General features: G+C 41.1%; 1 protein-coding gene across 10 annotated transcripts in view; it reads right to left on the bottom strand.

Moving 5' to 3' along the window:
- Nucleotides 1-23,760, bottom strand: part of UNC5D (unc-5 netrin receptor D) — a 585,797-nt gene that overhangs the window by 125,267 nt on the left and 436,770 nt on the right. For 6 of the 10 annotated variants that reach the window (XM_073219006.1, XM_073219004.1, XM_073219005.1 and 3 more), the window contains exons 5-7: nt 13,322-13,502; nt 12,280-12,447; nt 10,392-10,556 (exon numbers count right to left, since the gene is read on the bottom strand). In XM_073219006.1, the coding sequence (XP_073075107.1) occupies nt 10,392-10,556; nt 12,280-12,447; nt 13,322-13,502 (514 nt within the window). The remainder of the gene's footprint in view (nt 1-10,391; nt 10,557-12,279; nt 12,448-13,321; nt 13,503-23,760) is intronic. The other 4 variants (XM_073219009.1, XM_073219010.1, XM_073219008.1 and 1 more) reach the window with 1 other exon arrangement.

The raw sequence follows: 23,760 nt of genomic DNA on the forward strand, positions 1-23,760 counted from the left end.
TGCTTTGTTTCAGCTCTGGCAGGTAATTAGATAAACACGGGGCCAGCTTTGCACTGGCAACACCACCGCGCTGCATGTCAGGCAGACCCTGAAGATGGCAAGCATGGATTCTATCTGATTCTCTTCTTGGCATTGAAAGTTCATTTAGGCTGTAGAATGCACAGAAACACAGCTACCAGCTCTTGTACACACTGAAAACTCTTCCAGTGATCAAGTCAGAAATGCAAAAAATATCACCCATTTCTAGTTTTTACTCTTTCTTGTTTTGAGTTTTCTCCTTGTACTTTTCTTCCTGGTTCATTTTTTACGGATCCTGTGCAGGAGCTACTCTTAGGAGGCCATACTGACTGCACATGTCACCAGGTCAGTCAGCTCTTGCTTCCTCCCTGTGCCCCACCTCTGCCACTGCTACCCAGCCGGGACAATCCCCCGTCCTACTGGCCCCTGAAAGTGCACTCTGAGCACATCCATGGGGGACAAGGGCAGAGAATGTGCAGGTGTTAGAGATTCCTCCCAGGGTTTCCCAGTCGGTGATGTCCGCCAGAGAAACCACCAGCCTCCGCAGAGATACCTGGGCGGTTAGTGAAATTTCAGGACTGAATGGTGAAAACAGCCACCTGAATAAAAATGCGTCAGGTTTGAGATGCCCATTAGTAAATGAAAAACAGCTTCCAACTAAGAATTCTTCAAGATCCCATCATGCTGATTAGGGGAAGTCAGGTACTATAACAGATGGCCCACGGATGTCACTTCTGATGACAGGGACCTTCCAGAACTGCCCCTCAGCCAAAGCATGTGATTAGTGTGCATTAGGAGAGGCAGTCTTCCCCCCTTTAGAGATCTCTTTATAGGAATCCCTTTGCATTTCCTAAACTTAGACAAATATGTGTCTGTAATAACAATGCTACAAAATGACCATGCATGTTTTTATATTTAGCTCCTTTTTGAGCTAAATCATTTAAATTTCTAGGCTTCATACCATCTTTGTTATGAAGTTCTACCCAAGCCCACTCAATCTGTGTGTTTGTTTTTGTGGTGGATAAACAGTAAAATGTGCTCTTGGGTCACTGCAAACATTTTTAAGCACATGTCTGCAAAGCCTTTCTTATCAGAAATTGGTCTCAAAGTGATAAAATGCAATTTCCAACTCTGCTCCAAGGGAAGATGGGTATTAAAAGCCTTTCTCTATCCTATCAATTATTTTGCTTTGATTCTCTCCTTTCCATTCACATTAGATATATATACACACACACGCAGACACACACACATTCATAACTGAACAAAAATGTCCAGAGTCAATAATCCAAGCTTAAGGGAATATTCTATTGGTTAATGCCACAATGATCACTTTCCTTACCATTATGGCAGGGTGATATATAAATTATTTAAACATTTATTTTAAAACTTCCTGTGGCATAAGCACCAGCCTTGCCGAAGTCCATGGTTGCGTCCTGCCGTGTTCAGGGTTGTCCCTTTAGTTGTTGGATCATAGGGAGGTCTGGGTAGGGAATGGATGGGGGCAGTGATATTTGGGAGGGTGGTTTTTATATTGACTATTTATCAATCGTGAAGAAAATGCATAGAGCCTACACAGGCTATCAGTCCTGCCTTAAAAAAACTGCTTAAAAAGAAAGTGTGAAATGAGAATCCTTGACATATAAGAATTTTTTTTAAGCTGGCAGTACACTGACCTGCCATTACAGACTAAGCTACTTACATGTAGAGTCTATATATCTCCATTTCCCAACTGTTCCCAGTACCTAAAACAATAAACAGAATAGTAGGTACTCAATAAATATTTGTTGAATGAATAGCCTTGCAGATAATTTCAATTATGAGCCTTACAAAGGCAGCATCCACAAAGTTCCTACAGTCAGTGTGAATGCCTGGGATGTCCCTTCTCAATGAAGGGTCTGGAGTCTAATGTGAGGACATAGTTCCTAGGTGAGACCTGCTTTGCTGGGGTAGAGTATGAGGTTACTTTGGTTCTTATCTCAAACCTGCCTCCCTTACTGTGCATAGTAATCATGCACGTGGTTAATTTTACATGTGCATGAATTAGAATCTTTCCTCAAAACTGGCTAACAATATATCTGATGGCACTGATATGTCAGCAGTATTAGTTTCATATTTAACATACATATATGTATTGACATCTATGTGTATGCACACAGATATGCAGGCCATATTTAAGATTATTATAAACAAATTATAATGATTTTACATTTTTGTACTAGAATAAAACTTAGACATCACCTTGCTCAGCCTCCTTTTACGGATATGGACAAGAGGCACAGGATGGTGAGAGACTTCCTCAAGGTCGTGTGCTAGTTAACAGAACAAGTGAACTAAGCACTGAGGCTCCTGACTCCTAGTTCAGAGCCCTTCCTGCTACCCCGTGATCTCTCTAAATGACTATGGCAATTTTCCGGCCCACTGAGCACTAACACTGGCCTCTACCAAACATGGGCGTGCAAGGCCACGTCTTTCCTTAAAACTGTACTGACACTTCTCTGGAGAAGGGGGAGGCGGGGTTAATGATCATGTCTGTTGATGATGTTAATATCATCTTCATTTTATGTATCACCTTCCTCAATGGTCCGGAAGAGACACATGTATTTAATTTGCAATTTAAGGGGAAAAGGCAGAATCAAAGACGTTTCCTCTCTCTCTCTATTAATTCACTCTGCTCAGCACACCCCAGAGGCCACTGAATTCTTTGCAGGAGCAGATTACTCCATTTAAATCACTTCCCTGATTGGGTTCTTGCCATTTCTTTTATAGCTGGACCACTGTATGATCTCAGACACTAAATCTTTCTCTAGTCCAGACTAATATTTCTCACCTGGAGTTTCGGACTGCTGGGTCCTGAATGAAGCCAACACAAACGCAGGAGAGGTTGCCTGACCAACAGAAAGCCTCAAGGTCAGAAACTCCCTGACTAGAATCAGGAGTGGCTGACAACCAAGCCTATTAGATATCTTTAAAACATAGAAAAAAAAAGGGGCAAAATTGGTGATGTGGGGATGTGGGACAATGTCATTGCTCCAGAATGGTTGGCAACAGAAGGGTGACCCTAGGGCAGTCTGTTGGGATTTTTTCCCCCAATGAGACAGGGTTTTTCAATTTGTGGCGACAAATAAGGATTTACTTTATCACCATCTATTTTCTGATGAGGTTGTTAGAACTTGTTTAACCTATCTGTCCCACTGGCAGTATCGTGAGGACCGATTTTCTCACTTGGGGATCATCCAGACTCCTTCTCCTAGGTTATTCTTGAGTTACTTTTCATTAGGTGTTAGAATCATAGAATTTTAGAACTAGTTGGGACCTCACAGATCGCCTGGTCTATCTCCTCCCACCAAATCTCACCAGCAAAGGAGAACTGAAGAATCAGGAGCTGTTCATCCAGCTGCTCATCAGAAGGTCTGGGGGAGGATACTGAAACTTTGGTCTGACACAGGGTTGAAGAATCCCCGTGAATTTTTAGGGTCCTCCTAAACTTTTGTTTCCTTACAACTGACAGTATGTCTCAAATTACTGCTCAAAACTGGCTCATATAAAGATCACCATTTGTCCTTTATGGATTTTAATGACAAATACATTTTATTCCACTAGATACACTATATTTATTCCACTAGATACACTATATATAAAATATTAGGAAATGTTTTAACAAGGCATCTAAAGTGTCACACTGTCAATACTTTGGCAGAACATGGAAAACACACCTTTTCCACCACAGGAAACCCTTATTAGGATACACACACACAGACACACACACACACCAGTTGTTATTTACACAAATGGAGTCCTTAGAATGGATGCTAAATGCATTGCATGGATTAACTCATTTTCTTCTCAAAAAGAACACTTTCTGATAGTCACTGTTATAATTTTTATTTTATACATGAGTCAATTTTGGCTTAGAGAAATTAAGAAACTTACTCATCATATTGCAAACAAAACTCAACCTCAAGCAATCTGACCCCAGACCCCTGATGCTTCAACCTGTTCTTTATCTGTGGGATAAATGTTTAGACCCTGATGCTTCTAGGTTCATGTCCATTTCCGATCTTTTGAAAAGAGAATGAATAGTTTCAACTGAGAATCACAGAGGATCTTGGAAGACTCTTCATTCACCCTTTGCTCTGAAGGTCAGATCACCCAAGTCCATCCTGGACCAGCCCTTATGGAAGCTCAACTTCTGCACCTATCTATTAACCAATCCCCAGTTCAGAGTTGATGGCCTCCATGGGCTCCTGCGGGCTGTCATCTACAAAATAGTTCTCTTTAATTTGTAATGGATTTGCATTCCCATCAACTACCTGGTTCCATGGCTAAAATTTTGCTTTCTTAAGAAATGTTTTTAAGTTTTCTAATGGGTTTTCTGTCTCCAGTTTACACTGTCAGGGTAAGTGTTTGTTTAGTTTTTGTTTGTTTAGTTTTATTAGTTTTTTGGTTGTTTTTTTTTTGTTTTTGTTTTTCTCTTTTTCCTTTAAGTAATGTGATCTGGCGGTAATGTATCCTGCTCTCCAGCTGCCCATATTTAATTTAAAGTCCTTCCTATTTGCAGTGGAGGGGTTTTATTTCAATTCTTTTCCATAAAATGAACAAAGTAAACAAGATATGCCCGAGATCAACACTCTTCCAGAGATCACGTTTCTGAAACTTCCTGTCCAATTCCACAAAAAGAATGTAAGTGTGAAAGTATAGAGTGAAATATATTGGGGGGAAAGTGGATAGGAACAGGAAAAGGTGGATAGACAAGAGGCAGAAAGAACAATTGCCTTGATTTCTTGTAGTTGAGAAAGAAATTCTTATCTAAATTACTCAGTCATGACTATGTACATGTAGCACAGGTCTACAAGCAAATAAAAAGAAGAAGGTGAACAGAAGGAAAATGTCCTGGATGACACAAGGCATCTTAAGTGTTTCACAGCTGGTTGACAAGAAAGGCCACAGACTTTTAATGGCTTCCAAAATACAAGTCCATCATGGAACAACGGATGAAGCCCAATCTTTGGGAGGAGGATTAGATTTTTAAAAAATCAGATGCCTTTATCTTTTTATTAACAAGGCTTAAAGTAGAAAAGCCTAGAGTGGGTGGGTAGCAAAGGAGACTTTTAGGATAATTTGTTGTATATGGGTTAATTTTTATCCTCAGGGCATGCACTTGAGTGCAAATCTTATCACAAGACACAAAAATAAGAGTTTTAGCCTTGCAGAATTAAAACAAAATGCTTTCACAAAGACACGGAAGTATTGAGATATATGTATTTTATTTTCATTTTTAATTAAGCACAATGGAAATTTGAGTTGGAATCCACTCCACTCTATCTCATTAAAGCTTGTTACTCACTGGCTTCTTATCGTGTCCCATAACGGGAAAGTGTTTTCTGGGGTATGGGGGAGAAATTGTTGCTCAGCTGCTAATGACACCATATGTGTCCAAATCTACATTCTTATTACTCCTGTGGGTCTGCAAACTCATATCCACTTTTGCTACACAGCATACATGAAGCAACTCTGAATTAATCAGGTGTTTGTTATGCAGAAAGGCAGCTACTGGGTATTTCTAGGAAAAATCTTTTTGTGAAACAGAGCGCCTACTACGCACTACAAATGGAATGGAAATGAGTTTTTAATATAAAACTACTAGGGAGAATTAGAAAGCAGCAGGGAACTTCATAACAACTTAATGCTTTGTGCTAGCATGTTACCTGGCTGAAGCCGTTTTCTTTTCCTTGCTCTATGGACTTTAACTATGCTATAATTAGGCAGTTGTGCAGTGCAGCTGGCTCTGAAATATGAACTTGTCCAAAAACAGTTAAAGAATGTGTCGGGTATGATTCCTGACTCTTTGCCTAAAGAGAAAGGAAGTGAACCCCACCCTTTATAATCCTACATACAAAGCATGCATTCTGTAAACCAGGCGAAGAGTGAGAGTTGGTTCAGATGCACTGAGCTAACTCCAGAATGGAAATTCTCTTCGTCCAATAGTGTGCTAGGAAAGACAGGGAAGGGCCTGGGTAATTACTGTAATGGATAACGATGAGGCTTAGACTAATGGTCCAAGAGAAAATGCTCACCAAGGCAGCCTTTGCTTTATGTCACCACAGGCTCACCTTTTCAGGTGCCTCCTGTGGTCATTTAAGGAGATCACTCCATAGACAATGTGTTCGCATTATTAGATGTAGCTTGGGGATGTTTATTTGAACCTGCTATTGCATAGAAGTCCTTGACTTGGTTTCCAAAGCTGGCAATTCAAACTGCTCTTATCAATACACCCATCAGAAATGAAAACAAACCACCCTTTTACTGATAGTTCAGCATTTGAACTGTCACTGTTGAACTGACCTATCTTATATCCTGACGGGAAGGACGGATTAGCCATCGGGGTGGGTCGCTCAGCCTTAAAGATTGCCTCTCCCTTTCAGGGCCCTGTGGCATTTCTCTGGCTTCTGTCCTACTACACATCTAGGCACTAATCCCTCTGAAGCAGATTTAATTAATCTTCTCAAGCCATAGCCCTTAGTTTTCTATCTGCTGGAGTAATGGGAGAAGGAGCAGGCTTCTCTTATTCCTCAGGATCAAACTGAATACCGCTCCATTTCCACCTTCTGCTCCAGCCAACGAGGCACGCACATGTTATTTACCCCTGGCCGTGATCTTCAGACCATAATAACAGCTAAGTTCATAAACAGAAAGGACGATGACCAGAAATTACCTGATTCTGGTGTTTAAGTTTAGGAAACATGGATCCCCAAGTTCTCGTTTCTTGACAATCATACCAACCACCTAATCATCTTTCTGGAAAAGCAGTATTGTAGCATAAAGACATGATATGCTTAATTTATGCTTGCAGTATGGACCCCTGGACTAACTGCTATGGACAGAACTTGCCTCCTCTTACTCTCACTGGGCTTGGGGCATTTATTTTCTTGTTGGGAGTACTTAGGTGTGACCCTCTGCAATACTGTAACACGAAGGTGCTGTGCTCCAGTCACAACTCCCCAAGCAACAATCACACCCAAATAGTGAAGTGATCATTCAGAGCCCACAGCTCCATCTCCAGGAGAAATGCAGCCCTCAGGGACAGCAAAGGAGATCAGATGCTTTGTTGAAAGCTACCTAAAATCAATGGATTGTAGGTCATCTAAGAGCCAAGCAATGTCACTGTTGAAATCTCCCAGAGGAGATGAGGACTAAGGAATTGCTTTAGGGTCCTGTTTGGCATAAAGGAAAAAAAAAAAATCAGGAGGAAGGAAATTCCCACATTCTAACATGACCTAGATCCTTCCCAGAGCTACTGTTCCATGAAGCGGTCGCCAAATGCTATTTTAATCACAGCCAGCTCTCACGAGACCTCTGTCCTGAGACCACTGCTAGGTTCACCAGGAATGCCACCCCGGGAGAGGCACAGTGGTGCTGGCAGCATTTCACCAGATCGCCGACCTTCCTGCACAGACAGGAAAATGCGGCTCACTTTTGTTCATGTTGGCAGCCACTCACTGTCTAGAAAGGCCAAATATATCCTCCTGTTGGGCTCTGGTAAACACACCTCTTTCCCACTGCTATATAAATGTATCTCATTAATGATTAAAAATAAGTCATTCAGCTCTAACTTCACAGGCTTCACTCTTTTTCCCTCAAAAAGCTAAGTTATCATAGCCATCAAGAGTTTCTGATCATATTTGGCAGATGTCTTAATATGCTTACCATGGAGGGAAAAGAGGCTGGAAAAACCATGCTTTAGTAGAAAAGGGGATAGAGGAATGAAGCAGCTAGAGAGAAAGAAAAGGGTCACGCAGCATTTTAAACTCATGGGAGGATTCACCTCACCTCCTATGCAGAACATATTCCAGACCTCACTGTCTTGCTAGCTACGTATTTCCTGCATAGGAAAACAAACAGACTACCCACCAAACTACACACGTGTGACCAGAACCACTTGTGGCCAATATCCATAGGAATGGTTCATTTAGTAAATAATGACTTCAAGCAACAGCCTGAACTATGGCCATGGCTGGCTCCAAGGAAAGAATTAAGCTGTGGAACTTCACAGACAGTGTGCATCTGTGGTGGTTAGTGTTAGGTGTCAACTTGGGACTGGGCCATCAGGTGTCCAGATGTTTGCTCAAAAATTCTTCTTCTAGGATGTTTCTGGACCGACATTTAAGTTGGCAGACTGATCAAAAGCAGACAGTGCCCCATAAGTGGGTGGGGCTCAGCCAATCAGTTTAGAGCATGACCCTTGCCTGAGTAGGACAGAATTCTCTTGCCCACTGGTCTCTGAACCAGGCCACCAGCTCCTCTGGGTTCTGCAGCAGCCTGCCAGCCTGCGGGCTGGACCTGGGTACTGGCTCTGCAGATTGTGGACTTGACAGCCTCCATAATCACATGAGCCAATTCCTTATAATAAATCTCTTTATATATCTGTGTGTGTGTGCATGTGTATATGTATGTGTGTGTATATGATTCCTATCATGTATCAATGTATGCATGCTACTGGCTCTGTTTCTCTAAAGAACCCTAATAGAGCATCTCAGCTTTTAGAGTTGGGGTCTAGGCAAGCCAATACATTCTCTGTGCTGGTAACTCCTTTCTGCCCTACAAAGAACTCTTTCTCAACTGACAAATGCCTGTATATCATGATACAAGTGCCAATAAGTAATGCTCATATTTAATAACAATTCTTTCTCACCACAGGGGCTAACCATTGCCTGTCTTCAATCAGTAACTCTAAGACTAAGTCAACTAAGATTGAAACCTAATATCCACAGATTTTCCCCAAGTGCAAGTCTAATCAATGGTTGATAGGGAAGGTTATTACTATGATTACCTGTAATTCAACCAGTAGCCAAATAGTTTTATTGTCAATGGTGTCTTCAGAACACATGAGATTCACAGTCCTAACTATATCAGATAAAATATTTGACTATGTGTCAAAAAATAGCCCACCCTCAAAGGTGTATTTCAGAAAAATCTGGTGATAGTCAAGGGTGCCCAGAGGCACATTTCCTTAAACTTCTTGTTCTTGTGTTCGTGTTAAGCTTCCTTACATTTTAGAAGGGGGAAGGCAAATGGCTGGAATATATGCACTCACAGCCCTGCCATCAGAGTTCAATAGCTAGGTTGCCTTCTGCTACAGTACCTTATATTGTATTACACATATGCAGGTTACTCAGTACTTGTATTGAGCAAATAAAGGTGCTATGTGCTATGTGGAAGTGTTCATTTCATTGTATTAATCATTTTAGCCAATATATTAACCATACATACTTATTTTGAAAAATATGCTTGTTTGAATATGCTTCCCTTCAAGGTTACCTGGTCATACCAATGCAGAAAAATAAACCCCACTTAGATATTTCCCTCATACTGCCATTTTCCCCAAATGAAAAGCAACACATATTCCTGAAAAGATGACAAACCAATGAACTTAATTGTTTTTTTGCTGGATATATTCCAAGAAGGCTACCTAATACTAGAGAATAAGTATGCCCTGAATTTCCTATTTTTTAAGCACTTAAAAAAAATCAACACACATTAGCTCATCTGAGTAGTCAAATGGGGGAGGGGCTAATATTTTTGAGCACCTACTCTGTGCCATGCAACAGTCAAATACATTCGTGTATTATCTGGCCTTGACAATAACTCTTGAGTGCACTTACAGATGGAGAAGTCCAGCAGTTAAATGACTTATGTGGGTCACAAAGCTAGCAAGGGATAGCACCAAATTAAAACCTGTCTGTGTTACCCTATTTTACCCTTCCATACTTTCTTACGCAGGCAGACAGTCGCTTGGAGATGGTAAGAGTGTAACCTCGGGAGGAAAGCAAAGACTTGGGGGTTTTGAACTGAACATTCTATTTCTTGCTTTTTCAGACTGATGTGATACAAAGCCGCCCATCTGTCCAGGTGTCATAACCCCCCTCACACCCCCAGTTTGGAAGACAGCAGTCACCACCACAAGCCCCTCACCACAGAACCATACTCCCTGAAGATTATTAAAAACTTTATGGTGCTGGGAAATTCTTGGGAGAAATATAAGCAGATGGTAATGGGTATCAGAATTTCATCAAACTTAAAAGACAATTGTGGAACTAAAAAAGGCAGTTTTAAACATTTTCTTAAATCATGTCTCTTAAAACCTTATTTGGTTAGATTAATAAGTATATTCATTTATGGAACTTACAGTAGTAAGATATTTAAAATTATCCCCTCTCTACTAAAAATATATTTGTCTGCTTTTCCACACTTTTCACCATTTTCTTTTTGCTTGTGGTGGTTTTGCTTTCTGCTAACTTACTGAACCAAATCACTGGCCATGGCGTTTCTTTTCATATTATGGACAAACACTGGAAATGTGAAGCAGAAGGTGTTACCTAGGATGCAGAGACCATCTGTGCAGTTCTCAGATTCCTGGCTCAGACCTTCACAGAATTTGCCCCCATTTCTTGGGGGTGGGGCTGTGCACTCCCGGATTCGTAAGTGCTCACACGCTGGACTGCAGACCGACCACTCACTCCACACTTCCCAGCTCCCGTCCACTTCAAGGGGGAGAAAAAGGAACCATCATTAGAATGAATCAACCCACCACTGCTGGTATTCGCTAGAGCTGGATTTTAAAGAAATTACCACCACCACACAAACAAGATCATGTATCTGTTTATCTTCTCTCCATGGTTTCTTTCGTAAGGAGATAGGTTAACATAAATGGTGGTGCAATTCTTACTATTTCAGGATGAGACCAATTACTGAAATTAGGCAAGCATTCCAAAGCTTAGCCCTTGGGCTGGCTAATAATCCATTCTTCACCAGTCATTATCCATTCTTCACCAGTCTTTCATGCCCAAGTGCATCTCAGATGGATAAACTATGTGCAGTAACCACCTGTGATCACCCCTTCCTTGTGGATTGATGGTTTAGAACAGAGAGCGGAATGAACTGACTTTAAGTCCTAAAAACCCTAAACAGTAAAAGTTAGACCCATATATATTGGATACTATTAAACTAAAACAGGTCACACCCCAAGATATCAGAACTTACAGAAATAGAATTTCTTGGGTCTTGGATTGCTGCAGTATGTAGAGACACAGACTGAATTCAATTCCACTAGAAATCGACCCTAGAGATTATGGCAGCTGTGTGAGGCTACTGTCCCACTACTATGCTCATGTGGGTTATTTAAGATACTGCAATTTTTCTTGGAGTGAGATGACATAAGAACTACTAAACTTGAAGCGAAATGTCTGAGTCCTTGTCTGGTTTTCGTCTAGGTATTGGCTGAGCAACCCTGAGCATGTCACTTGGTCTTACTTTACGGTTTCTGTCAACTGGGGATAATAAAACTCACAGCACATAAATGACATCACGTGTGAAAGCATCTTGCACAATATCTGGCACATAGTAAGCACTCAATAAATGTGTACTGAACACAAGTTCAAAATGAAATTTCAAGAAAACACTGCTGGTGGCGAGCCTCACCTGAGCTTTGAGTGGGACTGGATTTTGAAATTTTAAAGCATGAGGCTCTAGTCCAGTGTCCTTGCAGTTGTTTTATCATGCATGTGAGACCCAGGACCAATTTATGTCTCAGTGGGAGGATACGCTTTCCATAAAGAAAACCATCTTTCATCTCATCTATTTCTCATTGTATTAATTGGGTTAGAGCCAGTAAGAGATGATGAACAAAGGAACTTACAAAAGCTGTATTTGACTAATGAAATGTCCCTGTAGTTGGGAAGGAAGTTAAGCACAAACCAAGTGTAAAGCATGAACTGCTATGATATTGTACAGCCTCTGCCACCTGTACTGTAAATAAATGCAAAGTAACCCTGATATGATAGGCTTAGTTGATTGGCAACTGATGATAAAGGGTCAAAGTTTTGATACTGGTCTTGAGTTCAGACAACTCACTTAATCCCTGGTAGCCACTATACAAATGAATGCTCAAAACGGTAGAACCACAGAGAGATGGGGCTGGCTGGGCCCAGCCAGACACCAGCAGTATAAAAGCACTTCCAAGCATTTGGCTTATTGATGGTTGAGTATGTAGGGTCATCTGAGTATTTAAAAAAAAAAATTCCCCACACAGAGGGATGTCAGCCATGTGTTTGTTATTACAACGAGTTCCACATTGGCCTTTGGACAAAGGCTCCATTCTAAGAACTCAGAAGTCAACTTTGGGAAGGGTGCTTATACTGAATGCTTCACACCAGCTTAAATGTGTTGGTGGACCAGAAGGGAGAAGGGAATCTGCGCATATCTCACCAGGACACAGAGCAGTGCAGGTTATTTTCTGCACTGACATTCCCTCACAAAAGGCCCCACCATTGAGAGGAGCTGGGTTGGTGCAGGTCCGGGAACGTTTCTGCCATCCTCTACCACAGCGAACATTGCAGGCTGACCACTCTGTCCAGGAAGACCAGCCTCCATTCACTGAGAGAGAAAAATGGGGAGGGGAAGAAAGAAAGGAGAGAGGTTTTTACTGACTGCCTACTATGTGCAAGCCACTGTGCCAGGTGCTGTGAGCGCAGCATCCAGGGACTGGGATACCCTGTGGACCCACAGCAGCCCCTCCATCCTGATATGACCTTGGGGTTTAGTTCATCCCTGTCCCTCAGCCTGCTCAGCTGATAGAGGAGGGACACAGAGAATTTTCTTTGCAGGGAAATTATGAAAAATAGGAAGAACTTATCAGTATATCTCTAAAGTGCTTGAAAACCCAGACAAGAAGAAGAAAATATCAGCATTTGAATTTCCATTACTTTAAATGCTTCAGAAATAAATCCCAGGACTCTTCGATTATGAATTGGAGTGCCTTGATTTAAGTAGCCGGGAACCTCTTTTATTCAATACTAGAGATATTCAGCAAATGGTAATGTTTGTTTTTGGTGGATTTCATGTACCAGGAGAAAAACTGCCGACAGCAGGTCTGGGGGAGATGTGGGGGGTGGATGCTGGGTTTGGGAAGGGCGGGAAGCAGAAGTTGTCCAACTCAGTTCTTTTCAAATATAAGCACAATGGAAGAAAATAAACAACTTTTAAAATTACTTTTTTTTTAAAAGAGAGAGACTGGAAATGTCACTGACTACCTCACTGAAGTCCAATATTGGACAGAAGAGCAAAACACCTTAACAGCCATGTGAATGTGTTCTCAGCTGCCGAGCGGGAGAGGCAGCGGACAGGGCGAGAGTGGGAGGTCCCCAGCCTCTCAGTTCCCAAAGCTGAAAGAGTCAATACGCTGCATATCCCTCTACGCCCCTGTTTTCCATCCTCCCTTGCCCATTCCTGGCCCTTGGCCTGTTCTCACCATAAACTACCACAGTGGCCGACAGGCTCCTCCGCTTCGCCACGATGTTGGCCGCCATGCAGGTGTAATTCCCGGAGTCTGACAGCCGCGCCTGCCTGATGATGAGGTTGTGGTCAGCCCTCGTGTCAATGTTCTCGTCTTGTTCAGAGTCAATGGGCTCCTCATTTTTTAGCCATTCCACCTATAAGACGAAAGGCATGTTTATAAGTCAGTTAAAAAAAAAGAACTCTTTTCTGGAATTTGAAGGGTCTGGTGTGCGGGAGAGAGAGACAGACCTAGCTAACATACAGAATGACAGCAATGACCTTTTCTTCCCCTTTATTCTCTATCCCATCCCTCTTACTTAGTTAATTTGGCATATTCAGGAAATGAATACTTAAGTTAATAAACTGGAAAAGAACACAAATATCCTATTGACTTTGACCTACTTTCTAAAAACTCAGTGGTAGAGAGAAAAGAGGTGACTGCAATTGGGTCACATCATTATATTTCATTTTATTATGACTCCAATGATGATGATGTTCAATAACTAGTCCAAAATGGAACCCAGAAAACCGACACAGATATGCAGAGCTTGTATTTTGTGCTAAGAGGGTATTACATTGTCAAACAAAGGCTTCAAGTCAATATGTTTGCATTTAAACAAATTTTGATTAAGGTGTGTTAACGTATTAAGGCTACTACAATACAGGTTTGGGCAATCACAGGCACATAAATTAAAATAAAATTTCAGTGTTCCCTAGTTTTGGAGATACATGTATTTGGTGACCACTGATGTCAGATATTTAGGTTGAGATAGATGCCCAACACATTTAAGGCCCAGCCTCACTTCTCCTCACTTCTCCCTGAGTGTATGTAGGGTAGCCCCATCTCTGATTTCTTTTCTCTAGCTTGCTCCTGAAGAACCAATTTCCCTCTTTCCAGTTCCACCCTAATCCTATTCTTGGTCCAAATCCTCTTTCCCTGGACACTTGCAGAACACATAGATGGAACCTTCTGCTCCCTAGATCCTACCCCTCCCCACTTGCGGTACACCACCCTTAGCTCCCCTGTCTCATCAAGCAGGTCAGTTCCCCACTGAACTGTTCTCCTTCCTTATTTTTTCCTCTGCTTCCACATCTCAACAGAATCTCTGCTCTGTAGTGCCATCGTGGTAGCACTAGAAACGTCTCTTGCTTGACAAGAATGATTTAGCTCTAGTCATTGCCTTACGTTATACACAGGATTTTAACAGACACATCGAAACCATAATTTAACACAGAAAGCAAGGGTACCACACCAAGGGACATCACCCAGAAGCATGTACATCAAGGGACTTTTCACATAACCCACCCCATTAGCACAGATAAACTGAACATTGGTTTTAGGATAAGATGCCTCATTTAACATTTACATCTAAAGAATTCTAATCCATCACTGAGAAACAGGTGGCATCTGTTATATAATGATTTGGTTTACTACAGATGTGTTGGTCTCTATAAAATGGAATATAGTCATCAGAAGAAAACCTATGACAATCTTTTGTAATGATAGTTACCCCAAGTATCATCCCATTAATGAGAGGTTAGAGTACCAAAAATCACCACATTCAAAATCTACCCTAGAAGGGGTCAACTTTAGAAAAATTAAAAGATGCTAAACAGGGAAAAGCAGAGATCTGAGCACTGCTTGCACATGTCAGGATGTACTGAAAAAGCAACGTGGTGCAGGGCTGGGAAGTAAAGCATCTGGCCTGACCACCAGCCCCAGGGGCTCCCAAAAGCATCCCCACATTCCAGCCTGGAGGTGGAGGTACTAAGAATGAACGGCCCAGAGCCCACAAGCCCTGCTCTGTTAACAGAGCAGATGAGTGGGACTCATTTGAAAGCACATCGGACCACTGGTCTGTGACAAAAATACCCTCCACTGCCCACTGTCGTGCATCTTTTAAAGTCACTCTTTTATTCATCTGACACATATTTCAACAACATTCATTGGACATCAGAGGTTGTCCTGAAAGCTGTGCAAAGCGAGATACACAAAACTGGCAGAGCCTCTTCTTTCATGGATCTTCCATTTAACGGGTCAGGTGGAACTCAAGCAGCAAATCCACACGGCCGCCAGGAAATAAGGGCTGGAAGTAGTGCTGCCGCCAATATCAGGGATGAAACACTGTGAAGCCAACAGGATTGCATTTTTAAAATCACCACCACTGCTATGCCCTTGGAAGAACAAATCGGAGCGCTTGAAGTAGATTTGGGGGGCTTTCGGTCCCTCTGCTCTGCTCCTGGTTCAGCATTTCTCCGTGCAGATCGCAGGGTTTTCTCATTGCTCATCTCCTCTTGCTGTCCCATCTGCAGCGCCTAGAAAGCTGATCCCTCCCCCGCCTCGGGCTTCTTGGTCCATAGTTCCCGCCAAACAGCTGGGCGGGAGGAAGCTGGACAAGTCCGGCTCCGGTCCATAAGTAAGTCACTCCCAGCAAGCAAGCAGCCGGAAGGGGCTCTGGGGCACTGCCCCTGGAGATGGACACTCAGGCAGCCTGGGCTCCTGGACATCAAAGAGAGCTCTCTTGAAGGAATTGTGGCCCAGAGACGATTAAAGCCACAATCATCAAGCACAAGTCTGGCTTCAAATTGAAAACTTACACAAATCATACACAAAATTAAATGACCAACAAACTAGAAAAACATTTGCCACACATCTGCCAGATACAAGGGTAATCATGTGACGATTTAAGGACTAATACTCTAAATAGCTCAAGCTCTCATATATATCGATGATAAAATCACATCCTGGGTAATATGGCATAAAGATGAGTACAGATTTCACTGAACGGAAAAAAGAAATACAGGCGATTGAACAAATGAATGAATATTCTACACCATTAGTGAAAAAGTTAAACAACAGTATAATGCAATTTTTCCTACCAAAACAGCAAAGATTAAAAATCATACCCCCATACACGGACATACACATATACACAGAGTTTTCCTGTGGTGTGTTTTCTGCCGCACTTACAGAGCATGGCACATTTCTGCCATTGCTGCTGTACCATTATCTCCTGCCTGGGGGGTCAGCAACAGCGTCCTAACTGTAAGCATGTCAGGACACTTATACATGCTAAATAACAGAGCTTTGTTTTAATCAATCATGAGTCAACAATGTGATTTAATACATAGGCACTAAAAGTCATGATTCAACTGGTGAAAACACAGAGAATACTCATACATGAAGGGGTCTAAATACAAATCGTATGGTTAGTGCTTCTATAAGTTTGTAAAATAAGAAATTGAAAGAAAAAATACATATTTCTTCCCATCATTTTTAGATATACCTACCTAAAAATGATGGGAAGAAAATATGATCTGTTTATTGGGGTTTTAAGAGAAGGCTGGGTAACTGCTGTTCTTTTCTCCATGGTGGTTAATTGTCGCACATTCATGGGAAAGCTATTTAGCAATCTGAAAAAAAATCACTTTAGCTTAAAAATGAAAAATATCTCTTTTACTTATCATGTAGCATGGTGGTTTTTCAAATTTATATTTAACCATAGACTGTTTCCTCAAAGGAAAGCTTTTCTGAAAGCCCAAAGTGAAAAACGGATAAACAAGGAAAGATGTGTGACTGATGCAGAAGTGAGAGTATCAGAGCCACAGAAGTGAAGGCCCTCAGTTGCGTAAGCTTGGGCACCTAGGGCCACGGCTTGTATAGCCTCAGGGGAGATCATGCACATCCTTCCCCATCTGTATGCATCCTGCCCCATTGAGCTGTGCAGGGCACACAAAACCTGTACCACTAGGTACAGGTGTGCTTGACGCTGTGTGCATGCAATACAATCTGCCCCTACCCACTCACGAGTACTGTGGGCAGATATAATGGTCTGCTGCTGAGTCTCCCCAGATCACTCTCACTCACACATACACACATACACTCTCATATACTTGGTGTATATGGTGTCATGATTGAGGTGCATCCATCCAATTATGTCTATGACAATCAGCTTATTAGTAGACTCTTAACTATGGGGCTGCTTTTTTATTAGTAAACTAATAGCTTATCCATTTAACTGATGGCTGGATCTTTATGAGGAAATCAGTTTGGTATTTTCTGGGCTTATAAAAGTGACACATTGCTCTTGGATTTATACTTCTGTCACTTAGAGAAGTTTAAAAACATTTTTGTGTCCCTAATGTAGAATAGTTTAATAAATAAGACAGAAAAGCATCCCCTACACCAGCAGCTGCAAAATCAAATGTTCTGGGGGGCCTGGGAGGCCATATAAATCACTGAGGGGGCACTGGATGCAAGACATCCGAGGGCACTGCTTGCATATTAAAGACAAGGGGCTGTTTTTCACTTCCACAATGGAATGAGCTCATTCTCATTTTTCTCAAAAAATGTTATCGCTTTCTGTCTCCCTTTGTTTTTCCACTTGAAGTGAAACCATGAGTATTAAAAAAAAAAGAGTACAATGAAAAATGACAATGAACTCATTTTTGCTTAAAAATCTCCTTTGTTTTTAATGTATCACAGTGGTCTTCGGATTCATGGAGTATTCTGCCTCCGTGTCAGGATGTATGGGGAAGTGGTGGCGACTTGACACAATATAGATGATAAGATTTAGGCAGATGAGGGCTGCCAGCCATGTTCAGACTGTCATTACCAGTGTCACCAGAACTTTCACCTTCCACAAGAAGTGAGGGATATGTATTTTCATGTGATATTTCTTTATTCTAACAGCATAGCTCACATATTACGAAAATATATCCAAGAACTAGAAGGAGATTCACTCTCTCTCCTTCAGATACTATAACCCACCAGCTTTCTGGCCCCTAGTGAACATTATCACAATGAGAAGCTTATTGTCTGTCACCAAAGTTAATTCTTTTAATCAAATTTGCCTTCCCCATCACCCTAGAATGTTAGGGTTCATGTAGATCATTGCCTATTCTCCAGGCTTCCTCATGAAAATGAGTGGCAAGCATCAAAGAACTTCTGAACTCACATACATTATCATAAGGGTATGAATATCAGAAATTACAAGAGATTGCCAACACTGGAAAGCCCTAATTAAGCTCTTAACAAAAGCAATACAAATTTTCAAATTAGCATTACGGGATCAATACATTGACCACCTCTAGGCTGAAGGACATTTGTATTACTGATACAAATGATCTCATGCTAAGAGGTCATCTGAGAGGCTCAACATTCCAGAAGGAGTTGGAGGCATTCATCCCTCAGAGAAACAATTCTTCTTCTGGTTTCTACTTATTTGGTTTAGATGGATAATCCCAATTAGAAGCGTGTGAAGAAACTAGTTACTTAGTGGTAATGAGCTTATGGATTTATAGGCTGCCCAGACCCATTAGCAGAGTGTTATGTACAGATGGCCCACAATTGGTAGATTTTTCCAGTTTATAAACAAATCTGGAAATACAGACCATCAAAGACAACTGGATTTCACACCAGGTAGAAAGTTCCTGATTGGTCATTCTGGTTAGCAGGGGCAGAAGGTATATAACTGATAAGCCTATAGATTTTCTCAGTAATAGGCAGCATGGGATAGGGAGGGAGCCACCTTTGGAAGATGCATGAATTGATACTTTGTGGGAAATAATTTTAACTGAGAGCTGCGTTACATTTGAAAACGTAGGCATGCGTCCTAGCAAGTCACCTCTTGTGACCTCTTGTCACAGAATCTATGCATGTATACACATATACCTTATAACAAAATGTTTATTTCCATTAGATATTATGTCAACATTTCCATTAGAGTATGTCTAATGCTTCAGTTCTTGTGCTGAATATTCCATAAGGGAAAAAGAAGGTGAATGGTGTTAACCATTTAGAAACATAAAAACTAGACCAGAAAGAGAAAGCCACCTTAATAGGACAGCTCTCTTGCCATGCAGGGTCTGAAGGCTCTTGTCCTTTGAATTCTAAACAATGGCTAACTGGACTTTACTTTCAAATCCTACAGAACATGTTAATGAGGACCATCTGTTGATATCCTATCCCCAAATTCCAGTCCTCCTTCTTGGGATTTGCTAGACAAAATATAAATATAAAACTGAGTTGCTCATATGTATTGTAAGAGTGCTCAGCCATCCATATCATTCACCAGATTTGTGCAGAAATAACCACATGTGATTTGTGAAACTACATAATAGAGAATTGATACCCCTGGAGGTAATTCTCAAAACGTATTTTGGGATTTCACGGTCATTCCTGAGAAAGAGTCACAAATATTTTCTTGACTAAAGCAACATTGTTAGACTTAGGTGTATTGTTCCCCAAAGGGATGATTTAAAGGATGGCTCTCATTTAAATACATACACTCTGGTTATGTTGTATTAACATGTCAGAATGTTCAGAATGTGGTCAGAATTATTTTGCTATCAAAACATTACTCAAAACTTAATATTTGTTCATGTATATCTCACAAGAAGTTATGGTGGCCCTCTCAAACTTATCTTTTTAATTTTGCTGTTTGGCAATGAGCAAAAATGGGTGGATTAAGTCGCCCATGAAATCCTGCTGGGAGGACACAGCCTACAGTCTACAAAGATTTAAGAAGGCCAACTGTATCTAAGTCTGTTGGGTGACATATAGGAAAGCATTTGCTGTATGCAAACCTGAAAAAGGGAGCAGGTTTTTTTGGCATTTTACCTGTTTGGGCATGCATGTGATTGTTAAGATATGGCAGCCACCTTGTGACCACGAAGAAAAGGAAAAGGAACCCAGAGAGATCTTAAGTCGCGGTCTTCACATTTGCAAGCGAACACATTGTGATGCAATACGTCATCTCATTTGATCCTTACAACCACACACACTCCTAGACAAAGAATCTTCTTCCCATTTTAAGTCACATATGTGATTTGTCTAAGGCTACATACTTGGAAAATGGTAGAACGAGAACTAGTAGCCTTCAGTTCACTGTTCTACCTCAAAACATGAGCCATTTTCTCACAGCTCTTATTGGTCACATGAAGTGCCGCTCCTTCACATTGCCCACGATTTGGCTTGGCATTCTGGAATAAGTCTGACTTGGAGCATAACTACTGCAAAGAGTGATACAGCTCTCCTCATAATGGGGAATATTATCATCTAATGTTAGTTTAGGCCATTATTTGCTTTGCTACTTTCGGATTAGATGTCACCTGTCCAGTCCTCTCTCCTTGATAATATTTCCTCCAGGTTATTTACAACAGTACTATTGTGTTTCCTCTTTTGTCTTCCTTTTCTTTCCAGACTATATAGATTGATTTTAAAGCCACCTGCACTGCGGTTTCTTCAATCTAGCTCCACTTATCTGATTATGCATCACAAAAGGAAGCAGAAATGCAGCTTAATTATGAAGTCACAGCAGCAGAACCAGGCAAATGATACAAACCTAATGATCATGGACAGAATCACGCTGACGCCAAATGAAACTACAGACGCAAGTCCCTCTGCAGAAACCCGAATTCTGATTATGGAACTTCATGTTCTGACATTGCATGCCTCTTGTCAGATTAGCGCTGTCCTTTAACTTCCCCGTTTCAGTTATGGAAGTCAGGCCCTGACTCGTGGTATTTTTTTTTTATTATTATTATTCATTTTGACAGGGAAAAGGTCTCTGGGCACGTGAACACCCTGATCCACTGTTCACTACACTGTAACATTACCATGTGTGGAGAATGAAACATGTTTATATTCATGTAAAGCTTTTATAAGAAAGCTGATCAGAAGGAAAAGACTAACACCGTACAGATGAAACCCGACTATAATAAGGGGCAGAGAAGTGCAGGGGAAAGGTGATTTGTAAGGGAGGGTGCATGCTGCCGTTTGTCGTTCAGCCACGTTTCTGGTAACGTGACCATCTTGCCCTTTGCTAACTCCACCTGTGCTCACTGCCATCTGCTAGGGGAAAAGAAATTCTGGTTTTGAATCTTTGATGAACCAACATCTAGGAGTGCTTCCAAAGCTTGATATCTATCTCAAGGAGTGGTCTAAAACATAGTATGATGTGCCTTTTCATCTTAAGGGATTATTTTAGGAAGGGAAGGACTGTTTAATAAGATTACAAAGAGTTGGTTTTCAGACAGATCCCAAACTGCTTCTGGAAATTCACATTTCCTCCCATCACTTCTGGTATGTAAATAAGGTTTAAAGGTGGTGGTGCAGAGACATTAACTACAAGTTCCCTGTTCCTGTTCCTGGCTACCATGTAATATATACTCAAGTGCTGAGAAAATAGCCATCTTATTAAGGATTAAAATATTAAAGACTCTGAATACTCATATCGTAAACTGGTTTTAAAAGCTGAACCCGAGTTACATACATTTAGATAAAAATACACAAATATATATATATGTATATATCGGTTACACATACCTATTTACACACCATTTGGGAAATCAAATCTGGTCAGAATAAAAACATTTTCCTCGGCCCCACAGGAAGGCTAATCATGCACTGATCTACAAAGGAAATGCATGGACAGATATGGATTAACTCAGCTTCAATATACTGGGTGGCTGAGAATGAATTAACATAATCATAAATTTGTTCCAATTACAGGAGGCAATTATCAGAGACCAGCGTACACCATTATCAAAATGAAATCAGCAAAGTGCACCTACATTCCAGGTAGATGCCATCGAGTTAATGGTGCTTTTAAAAAAAAGGCCCTATACTCATTCATCTTCTGTCCCTTTTATTATTGTACACTCCATACAAGCTTCCTTTCAGCTGACAGATACAAAGCCACCATGAAAGAAGAAAAAAATACATGCAGTAAGAAAGAAAAAAGTCATACTTATTATAATAACACAATGGCAAGCCAAATTCAAACTCGAAAGTTTTGTGTGGATAATTTCTCTAGATCGGTGGCTCAGATAGTGCTTTGCGACTTTGACAGTCATTCACATCGCCTCCTGTGTTCTCTCAAAATATTGATTAGGAATAAAACTGTGACTAAGCCTGTCATTACCTGCTCCAAACAAAAGTTCTTTGTGCAGAAATGTAGTGCTGTTTTGCAAAGGCAACCTGCTGCTGTTCATATTGTTTTCATTCTGCCTCCACCGTTATAAATAGAACCTGTTGCCTTGTTAACCACAGCCAATCGGGGAGGCGTACAGGACAGTCAGACGTATTTTGTAAAGGAGGCAACAAATTTAGTCTCTAAATTTTGATAGCCGACAAGGAGACTCAACTCCATTCGCTAAGATGATGTATGTTGGAATGTACTGGGCACTGGAGGAAACAAACATTAAAGATACTCAAGAGAAGCTAGATTAATAAGAAAGACAAAAAGGTAGTTTTAACTAAATACCCCAGGTTTTACTATTACAAAAGATGGTAGGCCCCATGGAGCTGCAGTAGGGGGAAAGAGAGGGGAAGGGTGACTGACATTTTACTTACATTGCTGCTCTGTTAAGCATCTGATACTATTCTAGGCTCCTTCACATCTTAAACCACTTGGACTTCATCAGCTGCATTTTTACAGTTAAAAAAAAGTGAGCATGAAAGAGCTAACATATTCAAGCATGCTCAAAATTCTGCCATCTTGAATAAGTAAATACACACACAAAATCCTTCCTTCCTTCTTCATAGTCACCTCTCTTGAATTCTTTAGCAAATACTCATCCCCTCATTATTATATTTCAGTTTGGCCTCCAAAGCAGCAACTCACTGAAACGGCTCTGTCTAAGGTGATCAGTGACCTCCAAGTTGCTATATTCGGCCTGCACTGCTTGTATGCTTGCTCAACCTCTGAGTAGGAGACAATGAGACTATGCTTGTATTTCCTCTTCTGTTGTCTTTATAATACTGTATGTTCTCTTTGTACCACTCTGACTGCTCCTGACGGGTCTCTCTTCTTGACTCCCTCTGTAACCAAACAGGAAGTACTCTATTTCTGCAGGTCTCAGAATTAGATCCTTTCTCCACATCTCACTACACCATGACTCTTGGGATGACTTCACCAGACTCATGTCATTTGCAGCCATACACTGACCATTTCCCAAAGTGCTATCTTCACTTCATCGGCCTTGGGCTATAGCCTCTATGTTTGCAGGCCTACTCAGCCGCTACTTTTGTGTGCTTCAAAGATACTTCAAGCTCGATATGGAGAACTGGATTTGGATTTTTTTTTTCTTGTAGAAATAAGACATGCATAAATGATTTCCTTTCCTGCCTGACTTTCAATTATTTGAACTTTATCATCTGAAAATAGGGATTCACTGAAAAAATGTAGAGGGATAGTGACATAAGAGTTTCACATTAAAAAGAACACTCTTGCTATGATATAGGATATATGGGACAGGGAGAAGCAGGCAAAGCCAGGAGCAGAGAGATTATTAGAAGACTGATAATAATCCACGGAAGAAACTGTGGTGCAATAAACTGGAAGGTTATGGTGGGTATATAGTAAAGGGCTTTGACAAGAACTTAGAGGTAAAATAGAATGACTAGAC

This window comes from Manis javanica, chromosome 12 (genome assembly GCF_040802235.1).
Source record: "Manis javanica isolate MJ-LG chromosome 12, MJ_LKY, whole genome shotgun sequence".
Taxonomy (NCBI): Eukaryota; Metazoa; Chordata; class Mammalia; order Pholidota; family Manidae; genus Manis; species Manis javanica.